The sequence below is a fragment of the Anas platyrhynchos genome, chromosome 6, assembly GCF_047663525.1.
Source record: "Anas platyrhynchos isolate ZD024472 breed Pekin duck chromosome 6, IASCAAS_PekinDuck_T2T, whole genome shotgun sequence".
Taxonomy (NCBI): Eukaryota; Metazoa; Chordata; class Aves; order Anseriformes; family Anatidae; genus Anas; species Anas platyrhynchos.
Genome location: NC_092592.1, coordinates 11,065,466 through 11,090,369, shown reverse-complemented (window position 1 = coordinate 11,090,369; position 24,904 = coordinate 11,065,466). Strand labels below are relative to the sequence as shown.

General features: G+C 37.9%; 1 protein-coding gene across 5 annotated transcripts in view; it reads left to right on the top strand.

Annotated features, from left to right (window-relative positions):
* The window catches only part of BICC1 (BicC family RNA binding protein 1), a 102,888-nt gene that overhangs the window by 22,137 nt on the left and 55,847 nt on the right, over window positions 1–24,904 (top strand). For 4 of the 5 annotated variants that reach the window (XM_027463240.3, XM_027463239.3, XM_072040040.1 and 1 more), the window contains exon 2: window positions 13,405–13,451. In XM_027463240.3, the coding sequence (XP_027319041.1) occupies window positions 13,405–13,451 (47 nt within the window). Of the gene's footprint in view, window positions 1–13,404; window positions 13,452–24,904 lie in introns of those variants that run through there. The other variant, XM_072040042.1, reaches the window with a different exon arrangement.

Below are 24,904 nucleotides of genomic sequence, written 5' to 3'. Positions count from 1 at the left end.
GTTGTACAGTGAATGGAACAGATAAAAACTACTTAAATGTAAAACACCACCTTTCCACCATGTATATGTAGTCTCAGTAGCAGGTGCTTCCAGCACATTCATTCAACTTCCAGAAAGAGATTTGGGGTATTCCTGAGATAAGTCTCAATGGTAAGTAATTCTCATACCAAGTTCATAGAACAAAAAGATGAGGAAATGATTTTATTATTGTTTATTTTTTCCTTGTGTTTTATTTTGTGTGACCAGAAGCTTCAGGCCTGTAGGGCTGATGAGCTCAGGCTGTACATCAATCTTTGCCAGTGATAATGGCATGACTGTCTTTAATTTGAAAGTAGCTTTAGAAGGGCTTTCTTGCTTTTAAGTCCCTTGTCTTTGTTATCTGAGCAGCAGATACTTTATTTGGCTTGAACAGACTTCAGTCTATATAGAACGCCAGTGGGTTTACTACCTTTTCTCTTTTGCATCCCTTAATGGGGATGCCCTGAGCAAACAGCAGCAAGCGTAAAATGAGACAATTGATGCTTCATCAGGCCCTGGGTTTATCAACCATTTTCTGCGTTTGTGTGTCAGGAATGTTCTGCTACATTAAAACTTGCTTTTTTTAAAAAAAAATAAAAAAATAATAATAAAAAACAAACAAACAAACAAACAAAAAAAAACTTGTGTGGATAACTAGGTTGGGCTCTTCCTGTTACCTCTCTGTAATCTACAGAATCAGCGCCAATTCGCAATATTTGAGCATCCGTGGTGCTACTTTGGGTTCCAAGGCAGTCTGAAGAAGCTTGTGGATTTTGTACGATGTGGGACATAAAAGCTTTAAACTGAGCAGTTACTAATGAAACTGTACAGGCATATGTTACTTTGCTTGTTTGTATAATTTGTAATTCTGCTTTCATTATTCCACCCTTACAGTCAGTTTGGTAGGTTTCTGAAACAGCATTTAGTTAAATGAAAGCAATATACGATAACAAATGTGGTCTGCATCTTCCAGCACAGCATGATTTGAGCCTGTGTGGGTGCTAGGCTTGCTGCTAAAATTTACCACTCCAGTGTAAAACAGCACAGGCTTTTACCTTATTTTGTACTCTATCTATAAATCGTAATAATACAATGTGGCATTCTTTCTTCACTCTGAGTTTGTGTGTTCTTATCTATTTATATACACACACAAACAATCATTTGTTTTCTTCAGCATCTGCATGTAGCAGCTCTGGTTTTTAATATGGGAACTGGTCACAGGGAAAATAATATGTAGATGTTGAAAATGTGGACATGAAAACAGCTGTGAAAATAAAACTCTTAAAACTCTTTCACCTTTACCAGAAAGGTCTAGACTTTTGTTGTGCTTTGATCTTCTTACCTAAACAATTACTTCATTTCCTTGGTTTCTTAAAAGAAGAAAGACCTTGATGCTGGGAGTAAACTTTAGTTTGGCGACGTAACTTAGATTGTAGGTTTTCGTGCTGATGCATAATTTGGATTCTTTGCCTATCTAATGTATGGGAAAAGAGGTAATAAATAAGTGAGTGCTTTGTTGTAGTGCTCTGTTGCTCTAAACTTGAAGTATGGGTAAGTTTCTCTTTTGCTATGCCCTCTCCCTTAAACATATCATTTGGGGAGACCCATTCCACTCCCTATTCCTTACACAGACAACTACTTTGCAACTTCTATTTCATGTTGAAGTTAGTTCCTCTAGATTGCAGTGTACAAACAACAACAAATAAGTGTTTATTCTTGAATGAAACAGACCAAGTTATTTCATTCAAATGTTATCTGGTTTATGGCAATATCTTAGAACAAACCAGACTGGAACACATCTTTTTTCTTTTTATTTTTTTTAAGATATGAACTGTATGTAGTGTGACATACAGTGCATTGCTGTAAGTTGGCTTACATGTTAAAATGCAATTTTTATCTTCTCTGAAGTTTGAGGTATTAAATTCTCTCCGTTCAATTTCTTCATTGAATTGACTAAGCACTGCACTGCAGTACCCTGGTGCTTGTGCCTGTACTTATGTACACCTGAATGTATCAGTATCTCAAGACATTAGATGCTTTTTTCTTGCTCAGTTTTTAAACTTTAGTCCTTTGCTACTTTATACAAATTTATAGCCCAGTTATATTTATATGAAGCACATCTAAGTGGGTTTACTTTGTTCTGCATGTAAGCTTAGGATTCTGTTTCTTCCTGCAGGAGAAAAAATGACAAAAGGATCTGATTTATGGGATGCTCAGAGTAACAGTTGATAATAAATGGTCCCAGCTTCAGTTGTTGTGTCAGTAGTGTAATACATTGTAAACCTAATATGGAAGAGAGACAGTCTTATACTGAACTTTATCATGTTATTCTAAATTTTACAGCCCCCATCTAGAATTATTAAAGTCACATGCCTTACCTCCTGCTTTTAAAGTATTTTTTTTGCTTGTTTATTAAGTAGAACTTCATAGGCTTCTAATACATTTAATAATTAATAATTAGATTTATTTTAATGATGCCAACTATATGTGGTACGATAGGTGGCGAACACCTGACCCCAGTGCCAAATCCTTCATGAGGAGTCTTGGGACGTGAGGCAAAAACCAAGAAGGATGTGTGGCTGGTATCCATGAAAGAACTTAGATCTGAAGCGATGCATCATTGCTCAGACTGCCTGATTAATGACAACTAGGAAAGGGCAGACATTCAGAATGCTGAGCTAAAGGGAAAACGTGACAGCAAACTGTTGGGGGGCCTGGATTTGGGAGTGTGGTTTTGTCATATGAGGTGTTGGAACAACCTGTGTACTCCTGCAGGAACACAAGGTTAGAAATCTTGCAAAGGACTCATAACGTGCATTCTTGAAAAACTCAGGGACGTTTTTATTTATTTTGATACAGAGAAAAAATGAAAATAAAGTGTTTTTGAACAAAAAAGGGAACTGTTTGTGCTTTTATTCTCCAAATATTCTGGTTATCTCCACAAAGCTGGAAAGCATGTGGCTGGTTGGCTTTTAGAAAGGGAAGAGACATCTTCATTCCAAATAATGTTTTTTGTCCTTGTCCCTGGGTATTTGCAGAATCCTTTTAGCATAATGGCGCCAGATAAGCACAGTGTTTCTTCACTGATGGAAAGGCTTTTTTTTTCCTTGTAGCTAAGTATGTAACCTGCATTGCAACAGACTTGAGCTGGTTTCCTGTATAAAGCTTTGTCTTTGACTTAATCTTGGCTTCCATCCTGCAACTCCACATCTGTGAATGACTCATAAGAAGCAGAGCCATCAGAAAAATATTGTGTACATTTTTATCCAAATCTGTAGGGTTTTTGTTTCTAATTTTTCTACGGCCTCGCTGCATTCTTCTCTCCTATGCAATGAATCATACAGTATCTGTGTGTGTACCTGACAAGAAAAGTGCTTGTGCGTAGAGAGAAAGTTGAACACTAAACAAATAGAAAGAATATCCCTAGTCATCAATCTGATGAGAGCAGAGCTTTTGTATTTGGCAATTGTCCTCTGTCAGCCCCTGGGGCACTTCTGAAATGATGATATATATATAATTTTTTTTTCCTCCTGTAAACAGCAAGTTCTGTTAAATGAAGACTGTGGCTTGGGGGCAGAATCAGATCTGTCAGTCACTGGCAGCAGGAGAGGCTCTGCCTCCTGAGGCACTCGAGACTTTTTCCTGTCTCCACAGCATCCAGCAATTGAGGGAAGCAGCCCTGCTGCAGGGCTTTTTTAGAAAAATGGCAAGCTTTACGTCTTCTACTTCTTACTCTTGCACTCACCTCTAAGTCTTGGTTCCAGGTGTGCAACAACATCGGGCTCCACCAGGGGTCCTGTTCCTCTCGGTAAGCGTTTGGTGGCTGGGCTTCAGGGAAGGGGAAGGATGCTAGCGCCTGAAAGGCTGGTCTGTGTTCTCCCTTTCTCCCTAGGTGGAAAAGCAGCCCTCACATTCAGCACGGGTTGGGTGTGTGTGGGCTCACAGACCAGTAAGGGAGTCAGCTGAGGTAGGCAACATGAAAGCGATGCTGGAAGGGCTTAACCTGACTGCGTTGTTTTGATCTCTTCTCTTGTGTCAGGGAGTAGGCACACAGCAATGGAAAAACAACTTGCCAGGATAAATAGCTCTTCGTTTCACTGAGAAGTATTTTATAACATCCATGGGTCCTGTGGGATGTTGGTGAGATTTTCCTGTGGCTACCAGAGCAGCCCTTCTCCAGCTGTCTTCTCCAGAACTATCTCTCTTTGGATCATGGTGCAAGGGAATTGTTATTTTGTCAGTGTGTGGTGTGGGAGAGCATCATTCTTGTTGACTTCATGTCTGGCCAAGGACTGGTGCTGTCAGTTTTGTGCCTACAAAGCATTTGGGATGAGTTCATGTGATGTGCAAACTTTTTTGCCAGCCTATCACTTTGACCACAGGCTCCTAAATTTCCTAAAAGACTGAATTGCAGAAAGGCCCTTTAGAAGGAGAGAAGGTGATCAACTGGCTCCTTGAGTAAAATGACAAATAGTGGTAGACGGGAGGGTGCACATGTGTACAATGTTTTAATCAGTTTTCACTCATATTAATAGACATGTACCTTAGCAAATCTGTCTTATTGTAAAATAGTGTGATACTTTTTTTTTTTTTAAGTCAATTATCAGTACTGCAGGTGCATTTTTTTCTAAGGGAAAAATAGGTAGCTAAGCTCTCCTAGTACAATGTTTAGATGCTGGTAAGCTGTCTTAATCCCTTGATTAAAATGGAGGAAAAAAAATCTAAAATAAAAATGGGAATCTGGGTGAAAAACTATCAAAAGTTAGGTTGCTGTTCTTTAAAAGAAACCTCTTGAGAAAGCAAACAAAACTTCAGTTTGCCTACACTGAGCATGTCCTCCTAAGTCTATGTAGTATATGAGCTAGAACTTGAACAGTGATTTTTAATTTCAGGTTTTCTCACCAGGACTTAAGTGAAATGATAAGGTTTTAAATTTAACTTCAAAATATCTAATGTAATTAAAGTAATGTAAGCTAGCTGTCCCTCGTTTCAGAAAAAACATCCAGTATCTCCTACAATCACCAGTCCTCTAGCGAAGGGATGACAGGTTTTCTGCATTTTAATACTGAAGAAGCCTCAATGGGGCAGCTAAATAGACTACTTCTAATCAGGTAATGGAGCACTGACAACCAGTTGGTTTTCCTCGCTGAATTCTTAAGAATAGCTAGCTGGAAGCAAAGCATTCACTTTATCTTCATTGAAATCCCAAATCTTTGGCCATAATGTGCTGCACTCCATGTTGTGTTGGGAAGCGTACTGTGGTTGTGTGGATGAGCCAGTCCCACATGTGCCTTTTGCAGAAGAGATCCCTAACATGGAAAATGGGGTCCCAAAGCAATTCCAGCTTCACAGCAGGCTTTCAGTCTGTGACTTGATTACAAAAATATATAAAACAAACTTTCTGTACGCAGAGGCTTGGCAGACAGCTTTTTCCCTGGAGATAAATTTGTTTTACAAAATGAGAAAAATCTGCTGGTATATATCTGAGATTTACAATTGTTATATATTAAATTATTGGTTCTGGATGGACTTCAGGGTATGCAATTCTGAAAATGTTGATATAGGGGAAAGAAAATTGACGAGGCGGTAGCTTTGTGTTCTTTTTTTTTCCCCCAGTGCTATTAGCCACCAAATCTATGGAGTTGTTAAAGAAAACAGACCCAGATCACGAGGAATATTTGTTCAAAACCAATGTCATCTTGGTCTTCTGAGTATATGTGGCATTTCTTCTTCCATTATTTTTGGCAATGTCTGCAATGGAAGTACGTGTAATTTGTTTTAAGTTTCTGCTTTTTCTCTGCATTGTACTCTAGACATTGAAAAACACAGATGAAATTTTGAATTTTTTTAGGATGGTTTTTGGTTATTTGCTAATAGTCTTAATTTTAATATACTATGGAGAAAAAGGTTATTGAAAAATAGTCTAATGGCTGAATAAATTTATATAGCTTTCATGATGTATCAGAGTAAATGTAGACTTTGGGGAGTAATGAAAAATAAGAACTTCTGACCTCTGTTTGTGTGTGTTCAGATGAGGCCTCGGTTCAAGAAGTCTGATTTGGCTAGTAGGTAGTCCGAAAAGAGGCCATAGACATTGTACTTCCATGGTGTTCATAGCTGCTGTATTTCAACAGCAGGATTAAAGTCTCCTATGTTCAGTTTACTTTTTTCCCAGCATTAGGGATATCTGTTGGATGTTACAGCGCCTAGGACTTTTTTTCTTAGCAGTGGTTTTGTAGCTTGTGTATCATGCACCTTCCAACAGAAGGAGATCCAGTGAAACCCACCCAGACAATGTCCTTCCAGTTACTTACAATCTATTTATTGTCATTATTGTCACTTACGGACAATGCTGAAATTCTTCCAGTTCTCTGGATGCACAGCAGGAGAAAGAAAGCTGTGTCATGGGTATCTGCCTTCATTGTTTTAATCTGTTTCCCCCGTAATTTGTTGATGAAAGGTGATGCTCCTGTTGTTACCTGCAGTCCTAGAGTCCTTCAATCACAGAAAAAGTAGACAGTGGGTAATTTGTGTACTATTCCAGATGTCTTGTAGTTCCTGACTCAACAAATTTAATTTGCCAGCAATGTGTATGTGCAGATATATTACTGCTAGCTTTTTTAGTTGAGCGTGCCAGTAACTTCTTGAGTGTTTTGGCGTATGTCTCCCTTCCTGATACTTCCAGTTGACTTGTGGCTTACTCTGACCTGTGGTGAGCACCCTCAAAACCAAAGGCTGCTTTACTTACGAATTTTAAGAAGTGTAAGTGCCTGATTTTTATTTTTTTTTTCATTCTCTGAGTCTGAAAAACACAGACCTATTGAGACTCTAAAAAACTGAGATTGGTAAGTGTTACATGTTAATTGATTAAATTTATTATAATAAAACTCTTTTTTTTTTTTTTCCTGTTTGTCACTTAGGGAAGACCACTGCACAGGGAAGATCCTGACTTATTTTCCCCCTCCTAGTAGCGAAGGTCTGTCTTCCTGTGAAAGCGAAGTCAGTTGTGTTATCGGCATAATACCTGTAACTTGCAGCATGTTCAGAAGTAGTCAGAGAAAATTTAAGGAACTTTGCAGTGAGAAGAATATGTAAGTGATGCCCTACTAATAAGCCAGTTAAAAATAACATTGTATTCTATTTTTGTGTAACTTCCTTGTTTAGTTAGGCCTTTCTACTTTCTTTCACCAGACCCTTTCATTTCAGAAGTTAGACAGAAAAAGAGATGACTAAGCTTAGTTACTGAGCTGAAAGAAAGTGAGACTTGAAGTGAGGCTAGCTCTATAATTACAAGGAAAATGGAGAATTATTTTGTTTGGATTTCAATAAATTCAACTTTAGGTCAGACTTTTTTTTTTCCTTAACAATGTGTAGTCTATCTTTTCGTTCCTAAAGGCCTGTTTTATGCTATTTGGCTTAACTCAGTGACCTATGGGGGTGGAATTCTTTATCTTGGCTTGATATAAGCAAGCTTTAAGAGTATGTGTGGGTTATAGTCTGACTTTGTGCACAGAAAACCATATTTTTTGTGATGGTTTCTGGTTTGAGCCTAGCTGTTCAATGATTTTCATTATTATTATTATTTTATTTTTTTTTTACAATAACAGGCTTGGTAGCTTCTGAGGAAAAAACTCTGACTTGGCTTTTGTCTATTTCTGATGATGAACTGTCTATTTAATTGAAACAAACAAAATAAATCACTGTGGTTAACACCTTTTTATGACTTCAAGAAAAGATCAGATCTAATTGCCATGAGGAAAATCTCAAGTTCTTTCTGATTCAGTGGATAGAAAAGTTAAGATAATTTGCAACTTACCTTCAGGAATATTCTACAGTTACTTGAAATCCCATTAAGTTGGTCTGTCTTGTTAAAATTCAAATATTATGTTGTTGTTAACTCTCCTTTTAAGAGTTTTTTGATGTAAGGAATAATTTTATTCATAGCCAAAACCTTAAGAGACATACATGCTATTAGATTCTTTCATAACTGCAGTCTCTCAATGAAAAGAACGGAAGAAGTTTGGATGCTAATCAACCTAAAGGCACATTCACAAATACATATTTCATTGTTTGCAATATCAATTTCAAGAGCTTAGGAAATGAGACACAAAGCTCATGTGTGAGATCAACAAAAAGTTGCAATAACAACTCCTTTAAACAAAACTTGACTGAATCCTTCGGCCTTGGGTTTGGTTCCTATAAAATATGGTCTGCATTGTAATAATTCTCTTTTTAATTAAAATAACATTCAAAGTAAAAGTTCAAATTCACTTTTCCATGTGAACTTAGAAGAAATTACAATTGGGCTTTTTTATGATTTGGTGATTAAGTAGACAAGCGGTGTACTTCGTGGGTACCATAATAGTTAACACCTGTTTCAACTGTTTCGTATTTGGATTGGATGGGACCTTGGCAATCCAATATATCTTGAAAAGTGAAAACCTGATATAAAATATTTCATGGTATGGAAGAAATTATAACAAACAGTGTGGCTTAAAATATAAAATGCTTATTATGCACATTTACTTTAGTACTTTTTTGTATTTCTGAAACCAATGTTACCATTTTCTGTAAAAATAATTCTTTTGTGAAGGTCAGTTGAACAATTATTTATTTAATACCAAAAAATAAATAGTGTTCTAAGAAAACAGTATTTCCTGAGTAGCAGAGGTTGGCAAAGATGAATAAATTTCTCAGTCAGAAGTCAGTGCATGGTGTTAATTGCCATTTCATTTCATGTGGCTTTGGTCAAATCCCCTTATGGGACATGGACTGAAGGGCATGGTGGTCTTCTGAGGCTGGTGTGCCTAGGCGTGAGCTCTGGAAATCCTGTTTAAGTGCTGATACTTTCCTATTTCTCAGTGGAGACGTGGCTAATCCTTCATCATTGTACACGCTTCAGTTCAAGGAGTGCTTTTGTTGACTTGGTAGTGCTTATGCTGTAAGGTGGGATGTTAGGAAGTTAAAGAACTGCTTTGTTCCTATTTGGGTCATATTTGTGGTGCCTGTGCCCACTGTTTGAGGAGTTCAAGGTTCTGGAGAAGATACAGGAGAGAGAACTTGGTCTACTGCTCCTGCTTGAGGCTGTGGATGCCCAAAACCCATCAGCTGGTGTGTGGCAGAGCTGCCAGCAAAGTCAGCCCCAAACTTACCCTCAGCATCTTCCAGCCAAATGAGACTGGGGAACAATTCCAGTAAATGCTGCTGGTTCTTTGGGGTGGAAAGCTAGGTGTGGGCCCTGCTGTGGCTGTGCAGAAGGCTGTGCTGCCAAACCAAGGAGAGCAGCACAAGGTGGAAGTGGTCAGCAAAGGCTTTCCCTTTGATGGCTTCAAGTGCTCTTATAAAATAAAATCTTTCACACTACTTCTTGAGCTTGTTGTTTAAACGGCAGCTCGGAAAAGTGCGGGCTTTAGTGACCTGTGTATGGGAAAAGAGCTCTTGAACTTTTTTGGTTTAGTTTTCTTTTTAATGATTATTTCAAGTGGAATGTGGCAAGTCATTTAATAACAGAGTTGCCCTTGTTGACGTAGGATTTCCTAGATCAGGATTAATGGTCTTACCTTAACAGCTAGGCAGGAGTGTTTCATCTTTGTTACTGGTGTGGTGTTTTTGAAAACAATAATTTTATTTACAAAGTCGTAAAATGCAAAACTTTTGTTTATTAAAATCTGAAAGTTTGTTTCAAATTCAATGGTCAGATGGCTTACGCTGTGCCTTCCGTGTGGCACTGCCAGTCCCTCTGCATCCCCTGCTTGAAACTTGCAAATGCTGCTTTTTGAAGGGAAGTCAGTTTCATATTAATGTTTTAATTAATATTTGTGTGATTTACTAAAATAACCTGTTAGGGAACTAATGTCAGATATAAATTCTGAGAGCTCCTCAATATGATATGTAAAAGATGAAATTTGTTTTGAAAGGCAAGGTTAATACTCAAGATTTGTTTAGAAAGAAGTTGAGATTAGGATGCAGTGACCTAGCAGGCTTTTTTTTTTTTTTTTCTTCCTAAACACAAGTTAACGCTTTTCTCGAAGTTTGTCTGATTGAGGTCAACCTCAGCGACTTAGTAAATTACACCTTGTCCTAGTGATCACTGTTATCTTTTGAATGCTGTAGAAGTGTTTCCATTTTCAATGTCTGGTGCATAAATTTCATAAGCTCAGAACCATTCCAGCAAGTTCTTTCCCTACAGAAGATAGTGGTTTTGTGGTGCTTGAACAAAATCAGTTCAACCCTTTAATTATGAAAGAAATGGGTAACTTTTCCTTGTGTCTGGCAACCCTTGCAGTTCTCAGAAGAAGCAGATCTTTTTACATCCTTTGCCTCCGTACTTTGCAGGTAAACATAGATTATTAAGTATGCAATTATAGGTGGTATCCTCAAATGTATAAACTAGTGATGAAATCTCTGGTTTTAAGTTTAATTTCTCTTCCTCTTAGAAATAAACAAGCTAATTATAATAAGCTGAGGAACATAACAGAAAAGCACCATCACTGCCTCAAAGAGTTACGAGGATGAGGGAGTGTGAAAGGGGGAAGTAACAGGAAAATAGCTAACTACGGAAAACAGAATATACTGCTTCATACAGATTATCTTTTTGACTTTTAATTTTCTTATTTTTTTCTTTCTGTTGAAAGATACCTTAAGTCTAGCTCAGTATTTTGGGTTAATATTCTGATTTTTTTTTCACTGCATAATGGAGATGGTAATGACTAGGCCACCTTAATATTCAACAACCATCTTGCACAAAAAAAAAAGACCAGTGGAGTAACTCTTAAGAGACTAAATGCAGAATGGACACAGACAAAATACTGAAATATTGCTGTGCCTTTTCAATCATGGTAAGAACAACTTTAAGGTATTTCAATGTTAAACTTCAGGTCTGTTTCAAAAAAAAATTGGTACAGCTTTCCCTGCCTTTTGGTAGGCACCATGACACGTGACAATCATCTCACCTACTGAAAAGTTACGATGACAAACCATATCTTCATAATACAGTATAACAACTGAAAACACTGAATATTAACCTAAACTGTTTGTAAATGCTATTTGCTCTAACTCATAATTCTCTCTACAACTGTCTGTGTTTTTCTGTGAGCCCTGTTTAGGCTGCTGTCACTCCCTGCTCTTCCTGGCTTTGTCCGTGCTTGTTGGAGTCACTGGGTTGTGTCATACAGCTGCTGGTAGGGCCACGCTGTAAATCAGGTCACCAGAACGATTCTGATTAAAAATAAACCTACAATGAGAAGCTTGGAATTTGCTTTGTCAGCATCCTGCTTAAATGCCCTGCAGAGCATCACTGCTATTATCTGAGCCATCTCTTGTTTGTATTCAGTTTAGAAATCACATATTTGCAGCTGGAACAAAATTGGCCTATTCTCAGAGCTACAACTTCAGCCTCCCATCTGTCGTCATCTCTTCTACAGCTTATCTTCTATGTCCTCTGAAGAAAAGCATGTTGGAGGGTGCCCTTTTCTTCTCGGTTTGTGGGGTTGTGGAGCCTGGAATAGCTATGCCCCAAGGTGGCTGCTTGCTAGGCTTCACTCTGTGCCTCTGCTTTGACTGTCTTTGAGTTGCAATTAAGAAGTTGGTGTGATTTATCAGATAGGACTTTGTAGTCTATAGTTTCTCCATGGTTTGTAGGTGATGGTGGTGGTGTTTCCTGAGAAGCCTGTTACAACAGTAGTAGTGGTGTTTTCTCTTGGGCAGAAACAAGTCTCATGCCACTAGTTTGTATCTACTCCATTGCAGTTGTTCTTTGAATGCATTAGCTGAGTTAATGCTAATTGAGGAGCTTGAAATTGCTTGTGTAATTAGAAGAACGGGAATAACTAAGCAGCTGGGACAGATTTTTGAAGGTTGGGTTATGGAGCAAACCAGAGACCTAATCTGTGCATGAGAAATACAAAAATATTGCAGTGATAAGGAGTTTATTCAGCAATCCAGTACTATTCAGGAAACTCCCCTCTCCTTGGAGTTTTCATCTGGAGGCATTCTTTTTTCTGGGAAAAGAGAACTATCCTCTCTATGATTTGCTCTCTTTTGGAAGACCTACTGTGTTTTGACTTGGTTGCTGTGTCCTGAGTTGCAACACAGATAAGCTGCAACGTATGCTAGATGCAAACAGCTGTACCATTTTAAGTGCTATTATTGCATTGTGTAAGTGTCCAGCTAGAGGTTTAAGTACATGTGGGAGAGAGTGGTTTCCAGAAGACGACATGAATTAGGGGTTGACTAAGTTATATGATTGCTTCTTATAAGCTTGCAAACCGTGTTCTGATGCTGCTGGTTTTTCTGCAGGCTTTTTGGAAAGTACTCTTAAGGCTGTATAGTTTGGGTTAGTTATTTGCTCTTCCTGCTAATGCTCTTGCCTTTTTGATAAATGGGAACGTCCTGGTGTGGCCCTGGGAGTACAGGGAGCGTTTCAGTGTGCTGGCACGCAGCCCTCTGACCATGCCCCTTTTCGATCCCCCAGACACCCCTCACATCGCACCCTCTGACACCACAAGAAGCGTGTTGGGTGTGAGGAGCAGGGTGGTGTTCTCCATTTTGTCTCTTTTTCTACAAATGGTACCGGTGTGAAGAGCTTTCTTTCCCTTCATCTGAAGAGCTTCTCTTCATGGAGTCAGTATTTTCACCTTTCAGCCATTGATTTCCTAGGCTAAGCATATCCAGATGTTTTTCCTGCATGACGAGTTCATATTTACCCTTTGGCAAGCTTGAGCAGCAGCAGCCACATTCACAGCCACTTCTAGTTTGAAGTCGTCTCTTTTGAACACTGTTCTGGAGTGTTCAAAAGCGCCTGTGTGCAGTGGTGCTGTTGCTGGTGTCTAGGGCTGCTTTTGGTTTTCAGCTGTAGCAGCTGAATGTAGCAGCTCAAGCACTGGCTGGTAGGAAGTACGTGCTGCAAAAATTCCCTGGATCAAGTTGTGATATTTGCCTTGGATTAAAAAATAAAACAGAGCTATTATTAAATCAATTCAGGTTTAATGCAACGCTTCTGGTTTTGGTTCTAACTCTTGATCGAACAAATGCTGTAACCTTCTGGCTTTCTTTTTACCATCTTATTAGTAGGATTACATGGTAATGTATGCAGTGTGAATAAATCACTAGACTTGGGTGATCTTACATAGTTTGTAACTAACATATAGATCCATGTATAGTAGCTCTATTATGCAAATAAAAACATCTGCTTGGACTTGATCCTTAGCAAGTGACTTGGGAAGAGTTGTTCCAAGTGTTAGTTGTTGATAAATGTCTGTTGCATGAGAAGATGAGGACCTAGAGTTATAACTTCACAGTAGCATGAACTCACTGATGATTTCTATATACAGACGTACAAATTTTCTCTGAAGTACTTTGAAACCAGATCTTATTTTTGTTTTACAGCTGCTGCTGAAGGCAAAGGGAAAAGTGGGGAAGACTTTTTTCAAAAGGTAAGAAAGATATTTTAATTCAATAGCAACAGTTGACTAGATGAAAAATTACATTAATTGCTCATTCATGAGGTCAACTAATTAAACTTAATGTGCAGTTTCCACTGTATTGATCAAATACACTTTTTATGTCTTCGTTATTTATTAACCATTAGCTGTGCATGGACCGCAATAAATATGTTCTTTGGGATATTCTACTGCTATTCACATAAGAGCTTAATTATTCTTTAATTGAAAGTTTCAAACCACGTGTTATGAAAGGATTTGGCCTAATAGGAGGGGGTTCATCTAAAAGATGTTGTGAGGTGGTCTTAAGGTTTTTATCTCTGGGGATAAACACTACATCCTGTTGTTGAAGAACTGACGTGAGACTTATTGTGCTATCATTGAAAGCATAAATATTTGGTTGGGAAATGCAAAGTCCTTTTTAAGAAAGAAATGCACAGTCCACACAGTGATTCAATAAAGCTTGTGGTTAGACAGAGGCATGGAAGGACTGGAAAAAATAGTCCTGCAGCAACTAAACTACAAAGAGAAGAATGAGCAAGAGTAATGACTTTGAAATTGCTTTTCACAAAGCAACATGTTTTTTTATGAATAGTATGCAAAATATTATTTGAGTTAATGAAGATCTGCATACAGTATGCAAATAAAAATGTGCTGCTTTGTTTTTCTGTACCCTAGAAGAGACAATGTAAATCCTCATGCTGTATCCTGAAAAGTCTTGAAACAGCTTTTTGACTGGTTGTCCGTTAAACAAGTAGTTGTCCATATTTTTTCAATGTTTTGTTCATACTTAAAGATGGTACTGCTAGAAGGTATCTTCTTAGATTTGAAATAACAGTTCATCCTGCCTGTGGTCATCAAGTGCTTTGATCAAGGCTGGAGGGGAGGAATATGTATACATGCAAAATATTTGTTTTTAAACACAATTGTATGGGAATCTTCAGATTATGTTCTTGACTGACAAATGAATTACTTTTCTGAATGTGCTGCTTGTGCTTGACTTTCCAATACTAGTGAGCACGAAGGAGAAATTGTCAATAATTCTTTCTTAGGATTTTATCAAAATGTATGGATTTTTTTTTAACTTGCTGCAACAAAGCTGAGCTTTAGTAGCAAATAACTTTGTATTACACGTTTATTTTATATCACAGCATTTTCACACACTTGTGTAAAATTGCTTATAATCCTTAAAGCTGTAAACAAGGTATTTCCTCTGTGTGGGGTTAAAGGACTGACACATGTGATGTGCGTTGGGATACCTGGTTATGTACTGTAGATATAATGTACCTTACAATACACAGCTGTTAGTATAGCAAAAAATACTGGTTTGAATTTAATAGGAAAAAGTGCTGTGTGAGTAAGAGTACACTACTTATCAATATTGATAATGTATTGTCTATTTTGGCATTAATGTATTGTCATGTGCCTGTGTAATTATATAGGCACAATGTGGATATGGCAACGAGCTAAAGCTGCTTCATTTTGACTAGCATTCTTCTTAGTGACTCACCAACTTTGTAGTTTAATTTAGATTAGTGAATCTTTTGTGTACATACACATGATATAACAGCTAATAAAAACAGATGGAAACTATCTGCTTTGCAAGTTTTTTTTCTCTTTTGTTCAAAAAAACTTTGCTCATGGCTTACTCACCGTCCGTCTGTGCAATTTCCTTTAATCAGGGGTATGCCTTTTTTTTTTCCTCTTATGTGAAATGAATAAGGCAGAGTTTCTGGAGGTAAAATAAAGACTTTTCATGTGTTTCAGGTTGTAGTAAGGAAGAAACTCATTTGGAGCATTGAAAACATATTGGTAGCAGGGTACTTCCAGAAAATCAATATGAATTCAAAGGTGTAGTAAAAACTACTTAAAAAATGCATTCGGAATAATCCTTTCCTCAGGTCTGTGTTGTTGGACCAAAGTTGAGTGGTGAAGAGAGGTGCATCACTCTTAAGTGACATCAAGAATTGAGGGTATAATTAGCATAGATGTTGCCATGCATAAAACATCTTCAGACAAACTGTACCCTCAATGTGTTGAACTGCAGTGGGTTGGAAGGAGTGAGCCAGGTGAGAGAAGTTTCCATATGAATGCTGAAATGACAGAAGCAATGGGGCGAAGACTCAGTGATTCTGTATGTCAAGACACAGATGAAGAGTGAGGAGAGAGGAGGCCAGTACTGGAGGGAAGCAAGACAATGCTGATAGCTTCACGTGGTGGCTGGACAACAGGAGATGTGCTTGGTTCATATAAGCTAGACTGCAGGAGGAGCAAAATTTACTCAGTGATCCCTAAGCTGAGCTTTAAAGTCAGGACTTAACTAGAGTCATTAAGCTACACATAGCATGCTTTTTAATAAATATATCATGTTTTTAAAAGAGTGGGTTAACACAGATTTTGTGATGCTGTCTTCTACTTAGCAGAGGCAGGGTGGAGGGTGAGGACCTAACACAGTCTGATGTGGATCTTTCAAAACCACTGAGAGCTGCTAACAAGGGATGCATAAATAATGTGATGGTTTTCCCTCCCTAGCTCTCTGATCTGCAGTTCAGTGGCAGGTAATCTTAAATAAACATGGATTGGTTGGCAGTTGTATTACATACAGTTAATGTAAAAGATACTTGTGGACCATGCTCTATATGTTATTGTCCTAATTTATTCTGTGAGTAATGCGTAATAAAATTCTTTTGATCCAAAGCCCATTTGCAGTTGATGGTGGAATTTTTCCATTGAGTTCCATAACATCTGGTTCATGCCTCATAGGCAAGCAGGGTCCCTCCCAGACAAAGGCAGAACATTGTTTCAGGGAACATTATAATTTATGTAGCACTATAGATATGAGTGGCACTTTATATAAAATGTAAGAAGGTGGTGGGTCTCTGCCCTGAGGAGTTTATAATCCAAACCAGATGAATGTTAGCCATATGGACAGAGGGGAATTTATTGCATCATTTCTGCTTGCCTTTGGATCTCGCCTTCTCAAGTCTTGCCTGTTTGTTGTTTTTTTTTATATATATATTTGGAATCTTAATGTTAAATGATAACCGTTCACTCTAAAATTTGTGAAGGAAACAGTGTATGAGGAACCTTAATTATGAGACTGTCAACAGTATGGTGGGAGATGGGTGAATGCTCGGGTTAGTAGAAGCTGGGTGGAGTTCTTAGGTTAATGTAAGAATGCATGTGCAGAAGGAGCAGCTCTGGAAATGCCCATGTGGGGTTCTGTCCAAATGCTTGACTCTAGGTCAGATGTAAGCTCCTCATTTCAGTATGGTTCAGTGTGTTATGTGCATTAGTCATGGGCTCTTAAAGTATTTCTGAGGGGCTCTTCAGTTCTTCCTTTCCTGGCTTTCAATTGTTTGCAGAGTTCGGTTTTGTGGAAAGCACAACATGCTACCAGACAGCTGTAACTTGTGGCTTTTATTGTCTCTGAATGTTTGAGATGTGGATTTGTTTTTAATCAAAAAGAAGTAGTGTTTGTAGGAATTAATATTCATTTGCACAGTTGAAGATACATAGGTGTTTTGTTTTTTAAGTTAACACTAGATTTAGGCAAAATGTTATAAAAAAAAATAATTATAAATGCTTACGCTTCTCTCTTGACTACAATGCCTGTTACTTGTTGAAGGGAAGGCAATCATACTTGGAAATGTTGGAAGCATGAAGCTGCAGATATGCAAATATTACATCTGTATGAAAATCTCATCTGACAATGTTAGGTGTGTAAAGGAAGACTAGGGTTTCCTTTACTCATTTTCTTTATTTCATTGAATGAGTAGGCTCTTCAAACATACTGTGTTTTTTTTTTAGGAAACAATATTTGGTGAAACCATCTTTTAAAGGTAGTTACTTTTTCAGTATAAAGACTGGAAAAACAGTAGCATTAAGAGTTCTGTTGTTTGTTTGTTTCTTTCTTAATTTGCAATCATGTTATGAGAACACATCTAATTCCATTTTGTATCACTTGTTGGTTACATTCATTTCCCATATGTGTAAGTTATTAGTGACCCTACATAACTTTTTGTTTAGGAGGCTCTGGTAGCAAAGGCAATAAGGAAGCAGCCTCAACCCCTGTTTATTTATCTAACAGTAATAGAGCTTGTTTTGCAACATCCTGTGTTTTCATTTGTATGCACCTTTAAAAAAAAAAAAATTTTGAAGATCATATTAGGCAAACCTTGTAACTTTTGCAAAATGCTTGAGTGAATATATTGATCAAGTTCTTATGTACATGAACACTTCATATATGTTCCGATACAAATAAATATAACTAAAAATGATATTTTTCTATTGCTGCTGTAGGCCAGGCTGGAATTTGGTCAGTCTTCTTTTGTAATCTTTGAATATGGAATGTGTAGGTAAAGCTGTAAATGTGGATGGCTTAGGGCACTTCCAGGCATACCAAATATTAATCATTGACCTGAGACTAAGATGTCCCAGGCTGATTATAGTCTGTGTTCAGCAGGAACTTTTTGAAGGGCTTTCCATGTGTCTTCATCCATGACTTCTCTGAAACTGTGTATTTGTAATTATTGCTTCCCTAAGGCTATATTCTCATTTCTGATGGCAATAATGCAGCTGTTGGTTTCTTCCAGTGCTATTTATTCTTGCTAGTGAGACATAATAAATTCATGCTTATCTATATATTATCATGGGTTTCTGTCCCTGTTTTAACTGCAGCAGCAGGTGGGAACTGCAGAAACTGATTCCGCACTTTGCATTTTTCTGGGTAGAAATCAATCCATATCCATATTAGTCAGCATTAAAATCTGTGCTTGATGTGGAGTTTGGCTCATAGCATGTTACAAGGATATAATAAGGCCATACATTTACAGAATTTGTTTCGAACACCTGGCTGTGCTATTCTGTGGTGGGAATACTGGTCCGAGCTTCTAATTTATGTTTAGCTCCTCTATTTTGCTTCCTGGAAAGAGGAACTGACTGCTCAGGGATGTTGGTATGGACAGCAGAGTTGAAAGAATGTCAGTAGTAGTCAGCATTTGCAAGAAATCTTGAGATTAAGAGTTCTGTCTCCCTTTTGGTAAAGCCCTACCCAGTGGAAAGAAGGAGGCTATTTAGGTTGGATCAGCTTGTCTAAAAAGGTAAATTGAGAATGTTTACTTCACCATTTCGCTTAGTTCAGGCAGAGCTAAGTGGTGGGAAGCCTTCATTTGTGTGGAAAACTGCGTTCATCACATCTGTGGTGTAGCAATCCATCTGTTAAGGGGATGGAGTACATACAATGAATCAAATCATGAGCTTTAGCTTCTTCTTTGTTGCTTCTGATATAATGGGGGCAATTTTGAGAGTTAGGCTGTAATATGAAAATGCTGTCTGATAGGCCTGACTCAGTAAGTGCCCACTGCATGTGAAAGCCTTAAAACAGTGACTGTCCCTGCGAGCTTGTAGGGGATAGTTTCCTTAGTCAGAAACAAGGGATCAAAATGCCCAGTAGTATGGAGTGAGTGACTTTGTTTCACTGTGTGAACTCAGTCTGAGGTCCAAGTGAAACACAGCTTTAGTTGATGAAGTCCCATTTTATGCAATTGTACTGCTATACTTCACCTTTTGTGCAAGATTTCTGCAGCAATAGAGAAGGAACAATTGGTCATCGCAATTCCTGTTGAGATGCTTGATCCTTTTCACTCTGAAACAGAAGTCCTGTCTTACAATACAGAAGAAGGATTTTTGGTTCTCAAATTTCTTCTGAAATAGTGAGTAAAGGAGGTGAGCAAGTGATATGCATGAATAACCTGCATTGGGTTCCTGATCCTTGTAGGTAGGGGATTGATTGCCTCTTCCCTTGCTGTGAAGGGAGGAGAGGTGGCTACCTATCCATCGCTCTTCCAGCAACATGCTGTGGGGCTTCATTGTTAAGTAATTCTCTCAGAAAAATTTCTCCTTTTTTCTATTACTTGGTTGGAACTTATTAATGCTGTACACAGAGATGCACCTGATAGCTAGCTTCTTTTTTGTGTGCTTAGATAATCCTTTTACACTTTGTACTATATTTTCAGCCATTTATTTAAAATAAAAGCATTACCTGTCACCCTCAATTTCTACTTCCATTCAGGGTAAACAAAATAATGGAAGTCCTTTCAAGGAAAGGCTTAAATGTTTCTCTATAGGTGAGGGCATCTGATCAAGAGTTCTCTTCTCACTAAAAATAGCTATGAATATGTACCAAAGATGAGTTTCTTTAGACGTAATCTGGGCTCAGATACAGCCCTTTAAAACATCCTGCTTGCTTGTTAGTGGAAGTCTCAAAGTCTGTACATGCAGACCACAAAATTATCAGTCATGAGAAGTTAAAGGAACACACAGTAGTATTTTGCTTAGTTGGATGTGAAGCTGTAGATGTGATTTGGAAATAAACATGGTTTTGGTCGCACTTGTACCTGAATCTAGATTAGCTGGAAGACTCCGAAACATTTTTTACTTCTTTGGATAAAGTTATTTTAGCATTTATTGAAGCTAATTTTAAATTTAAATCCTTTTAACAAAAAGGACATTCATCTGTGAAGATCAAATTCCTGTAATACTGAAATAAATAACTTGTAATGGAATCATGAAATTGTTGTTTTTGCCAATATTGAACCTTATCCATATACAGTCTCCCAGATGACTATGTATATATAATTTAACCCTTTTCAACAGGTAGAGTTACAGGAGAAGGACTAGCAAAGTAGTTGCATAGAGAGCCTTTAAATGTTTTGGGTTTTTGACAGTTGTAAAAATAAAATAGGAAAATCAGATACCTCTACCCCACTCTACAAGAGCTACATGCCTTCATCTCCTTGCACCTGGGAAGGCTTTTTTCATACTGTTCTTTGCTATACAGAAATTTACACAACTAGGGATCAGTTCCTTTCTTCCCTATGCATGATTTTGTTGCATGTTTTTTAAATAGTTAAGTAAACTATTAATCTAAGACAATCTATATTAAGTACACTTTTGTTTCTTATGTTTTATAGCTTTAATGCTCACTGTGCAACCACTCTGAATAGCAGATTTTTTTTCTTTGCTACAGAAGAGCACAGACGGAACTCAAAATTCTGTTTCAGCTTAGAAGTTGTTGGTGCCTTGGTGCCATCTAGTAGTGATTGTGTTCAGAAATATCTCTTTGTTTATACCTGCAGAGAAGGAACATGAATGCTATGGAGTCAGATACATAGCACGGTGGTGGTGGGTGTTTTTTGTGTGCACGTTATTTCTGATGTATGCAAGGAAACTCTGATCTTGAATTTCATATATAGACTTCAGGAGGGGAGATGGGGGCGCAGCTTGGGCCAAGAATTTATTGCTGTACTCAAAATGTGAGCCAGCTCTTCAGAAGACCTATATATTTCCACCATGTCTTACATCTCCCATATTTCCTTACCAAACATAGGTGCTTTACCACTGATGTGTTGTGGCTTTGGCATCTTAAACACTTACCCTAGTCTGACCAATTTTAGATGCTGAATTGCCAGTTCCTGGGTAACAACACAATTGCTTTTGTATCTTATTTTTTTTCTTCCCATCCTTGTCCGTCCTCTCCCCCTCCCTCTTCCCCCGCCCCCCGCCAAAAAAAAAAAAAAAAAAAAACACAAAACATTAAATTTAATACTCCTTCTGGTTCCAGCTACACCCATTGCTCTGTTCTTGCTGCCAAAACTCTTATTCAGGGATTAGTCATCCTCTCAAATACTGTTGTTTCACCATATCTGCATTAGAAGAACAACAAGTACCAACCCTCGTAGGATTTTGCTTGTCTACTGTGACTCTTCAGCTCAGATCTTCTCCTGCTAATAAACAAATATATATTTATTTCCATGCGATCTATACTTCATGTTTCATGTAAACCATAAGGTTTACGCGGGACTGAGCCAGTGTAAGATTGATGGTACTATATGTCACTGTCATTGTGGTTAACCAATTTTACTAAGTATTCGAGGTAGATTTAGGTGTAAAGGAAAACTCACAGGCATGAAGTTAGTATTATCTTTATCTTCTGGTAAGGTAAGAGTATCAAAGATACTGAAGTAGTCTGATTACAATTTTCAATATAACACTTGGAAAAATAAGTGTTTAAAAATTTTCTTGAGATTCAGGGGAGAGACTGATTCCCGAAACCAGATGTTAAAAATAGATGTGGATACAGTGATGTAACAACTATCGATCACCTTTCCTTCAGCAGTCATTTATGATTCCTTGGGTATTTGTTGTTCTCCAGAAACTTCACGAATCATGGTAATCCACAAAGAATTGCACAGTTGAACAAAATGGAGATTCAGCTCCAAAACATGATTACATCAAAGTCATGATAATAGAAATAAGTGTTTGATAAATGTTACTGTTTATCGTCTTTCCCTATCTTCATCCAACCCCCATACATGAGATTTTCTCCTTTGCAGTAATTTAGACAGTACATGCTAATGCAGAGAGGTACTTTTTTTTTTGTAGTAGTAGTAGTAGTATAGGTAGCTGTTGAGGGTTTCTGCTGACTCCAAGAGCTTTATAGTTCTTATGTCAGTGGAGACAGTGGTATTAATTGATGCTGAGTTGAAGTGGAGATTTGGAGTCGTCTTGAACTTGCAGATTATCTGGCCCTGAAGTTCAAGAGGGTATTGTTGCCAGTAATAACTCTCTAGAGGCATCCTTATACTTGCTGGTCTGAGGTATACTAATGGAATGTAATGAGTAAAGTCTATCATGCGTTTCCTGTCTGTCACCAATACCTGCTTGAGTTACATCTCAGCCTTGCAAACATTTTTTGACTTGTTTTGCAGTTGAGCATCTACATGTTACCTCTTGCTTCAGTGTTTTACTCTTCTTATTTAGATTATTTTTCTTTTTGTTTTCTCATTTGCTCTTTCCCTTGACTTGTTGCTTTAACATTATCTCAAACTTTTCCATTTTATCTTCATATTGCTTGGAAAGATCGTATCTTATCTGGTCATGCCTCTTTGTCTTGCTGCAAGATGATTTTATACTAAGAGCTGGTCTATGAGATGTGAACCAAGGATTGGACATAACATTAAGACTGTCTAAAGGTATTTTGAGTATGGTCAGTCCTTGTCTTGACTGTACACGGTGGTGTGTTTTTCTATGTGAAAAGGCAATTTCGAAGTCAGAACCAAGATCTAGAAGGATGTCATTATTTTGCCCTACATTTTTTTTCTAGTTTCATCATTTAAACTGCTGAAGGAATTGTCCCCACACCCCCATGGGGATTTCAGGTCACTTAGAGAAGGGTAAAGCAACGTACAGGAATCATTGCTCTATTTCCTCCTATGTTTCTCATCTACCTCTATTTTATTTTTGCCACAGAGACAACTTCTGTTATCACAGATACGATCACCTGTAGTTATGCAGTTTAACTTTATTTTGTGTAATTTAACTAACCTATCTGCTCCAGCTGTTTGACAAGAAGTAACTTGGCCTCTAGTCTTGAGAATGCGGGAGGTGGTTCTTGTTGGGGAAGGGATTTTTGTTTCATGGTGGCAAATTAAAATGGAGGCTTGCCTGCCTTATTTCTCCTTACTGAAATCTTAGATCCACACTTATACTATATCCTTAATTTTATTGGAGTCTTTACTCTTTAGCTAAAATATTTTATTTAGGATGTTGAGCTTGGAGTGTTTGTCACCAGGCCCTGTGACATCAGGGCCATGATTTGCCATCTCCCTACCAGCAGTGGTGTGTGGTGGTGGACTCTGAAATACTCTGAGCAGCAATGCTAAGTGCTTGCTGCGAACTATCATTGCTTGGCAGTTGAAAACAAGGTGTACTGTTCCAGTTACTTATATGTTTACTCCTTAGTGCTTGGTGCTGCTGTCAGTGACCCAGGTGCCTCAGAGGGCTGCGGTGGCAGTGTAGGCCTCAGTAGGCCTCATCTGGGTATTGGGGCCCATGGGGACCCATCAGCTCCCCTGCTGCAGGGGAGTGAGAGACTTTGCTTTGAGCACCTGACTTCTTCCAAGTCTTTTTGTTCAAAAGTAGTATTGGTTGTGTTTTGGGCCTGTTAAGAGTGGCTTTCTCATTCATGCAAGAGGTTAGGTAGGCATGCAAGGTTTCAGGGGCTGAAGAGAGTTGTGCTAGAAGTTGCCATTTGTGCGAAGGCAATGGATGCTGAAGTACCATCTAAACTAAGATGGGGTTTTGGTGGTGTTGGTGATCTAAGCCTAGGTGTGTGTTTGGTTTTAATGTGCAAAGACAAACTGTTTTTTGTCTTCAAAGCCTTTTCCTAATCTGTGCAAAACACAAACACTACCTGGACAAGTGAATGAGAACTGCCAGTGGGTGTGCAGTTCAATTACTTCCTGTGTTTTTTAATAGCACGAAAAATGCAGGGTATCTACGAAACTTGATATTGTGCATATAAAGAGAGGGAAAAAAAGTGATGCTCTTAAGTATAGTTTGAGACAAACATGCATTTGTTCTAAAAATGGAATTTAAATATGCTTTTTAAGATTTCAAACATTTTCATTGTTGAAATATACTGTGTTTAAAAAGGTGTATGTATTTTTCTGTTGTACTTAGGTTAAGGTTTAAGGTTAAACTGAGGAATCTAACTTTCCATGCTGAAAGAGAGGGACTTATCACTGACAAAATGAATGGCGGTTTTCTGTTTTTGGTGGTGTGCTCGTTTTTTGACAGCTATACTTGCAGTTCTGGGAAGTTTTTGTCACTTCAGTTTGAATGAGCTGGTTGCTGAGTTAAAGTTGAGAAAAACAATTGCAGAAGTGCCCACCCTGGCAGGTGCAATAAATTTACAGGGTCTTTTCTTACATGTTTTCCCTTTCCTTGTGAATAAAGAGTAAGGCAGAAATGGCTGAGAAGCATGAATCCCAAAGGCCAGGTAATTAGAAAAAGATAACTTCGTAACACAAATGATAAATACTACTGCTTTCATTTGATGACTTGCTTCTAAATGAGGAAAGGCCTGATCAATAGGTTGTTCTTTTTCATCTGCTTTTTGTAAAATACTTCCTCTGAATTGTAAAATTATTGGGGTTTTAATAGAGTTCTGTTTCATTATTTCTTTGCATCAGGGCATTCCTGATTCCATCCAAAATCAGCTATACAGAAATTACAACTTAAGACAATAGGAAATCGTATTTTAATGTAAAAACCCTCCAAAGTGTGTAAACTATATTATTTTTTAAATAAATCCAGAGTAGCTGGAATACAAAGAGGTTGAAAGCTGCCTGAGATGGATTTTTTTTTTTCTTGAAGGCCCAGTGATCTGCAACTGGAGTCAGATTTTAGGGTCAGGTCACAGCCCCATTTCTTGTGTGTGTGTCTTACAGTATCTTGTGTCATCTGTGTGCTCTCCACGGAGAGTAACTTGTGTGTTTTGGCTGTGTAAATACCACAATTTCTTTGGAGAAAAGTGAAGATGGAGATAAAAAACTATTTAAGAGTTTTCTCATTCTGAGGAGAAGAACCTAAGGATTATTTAT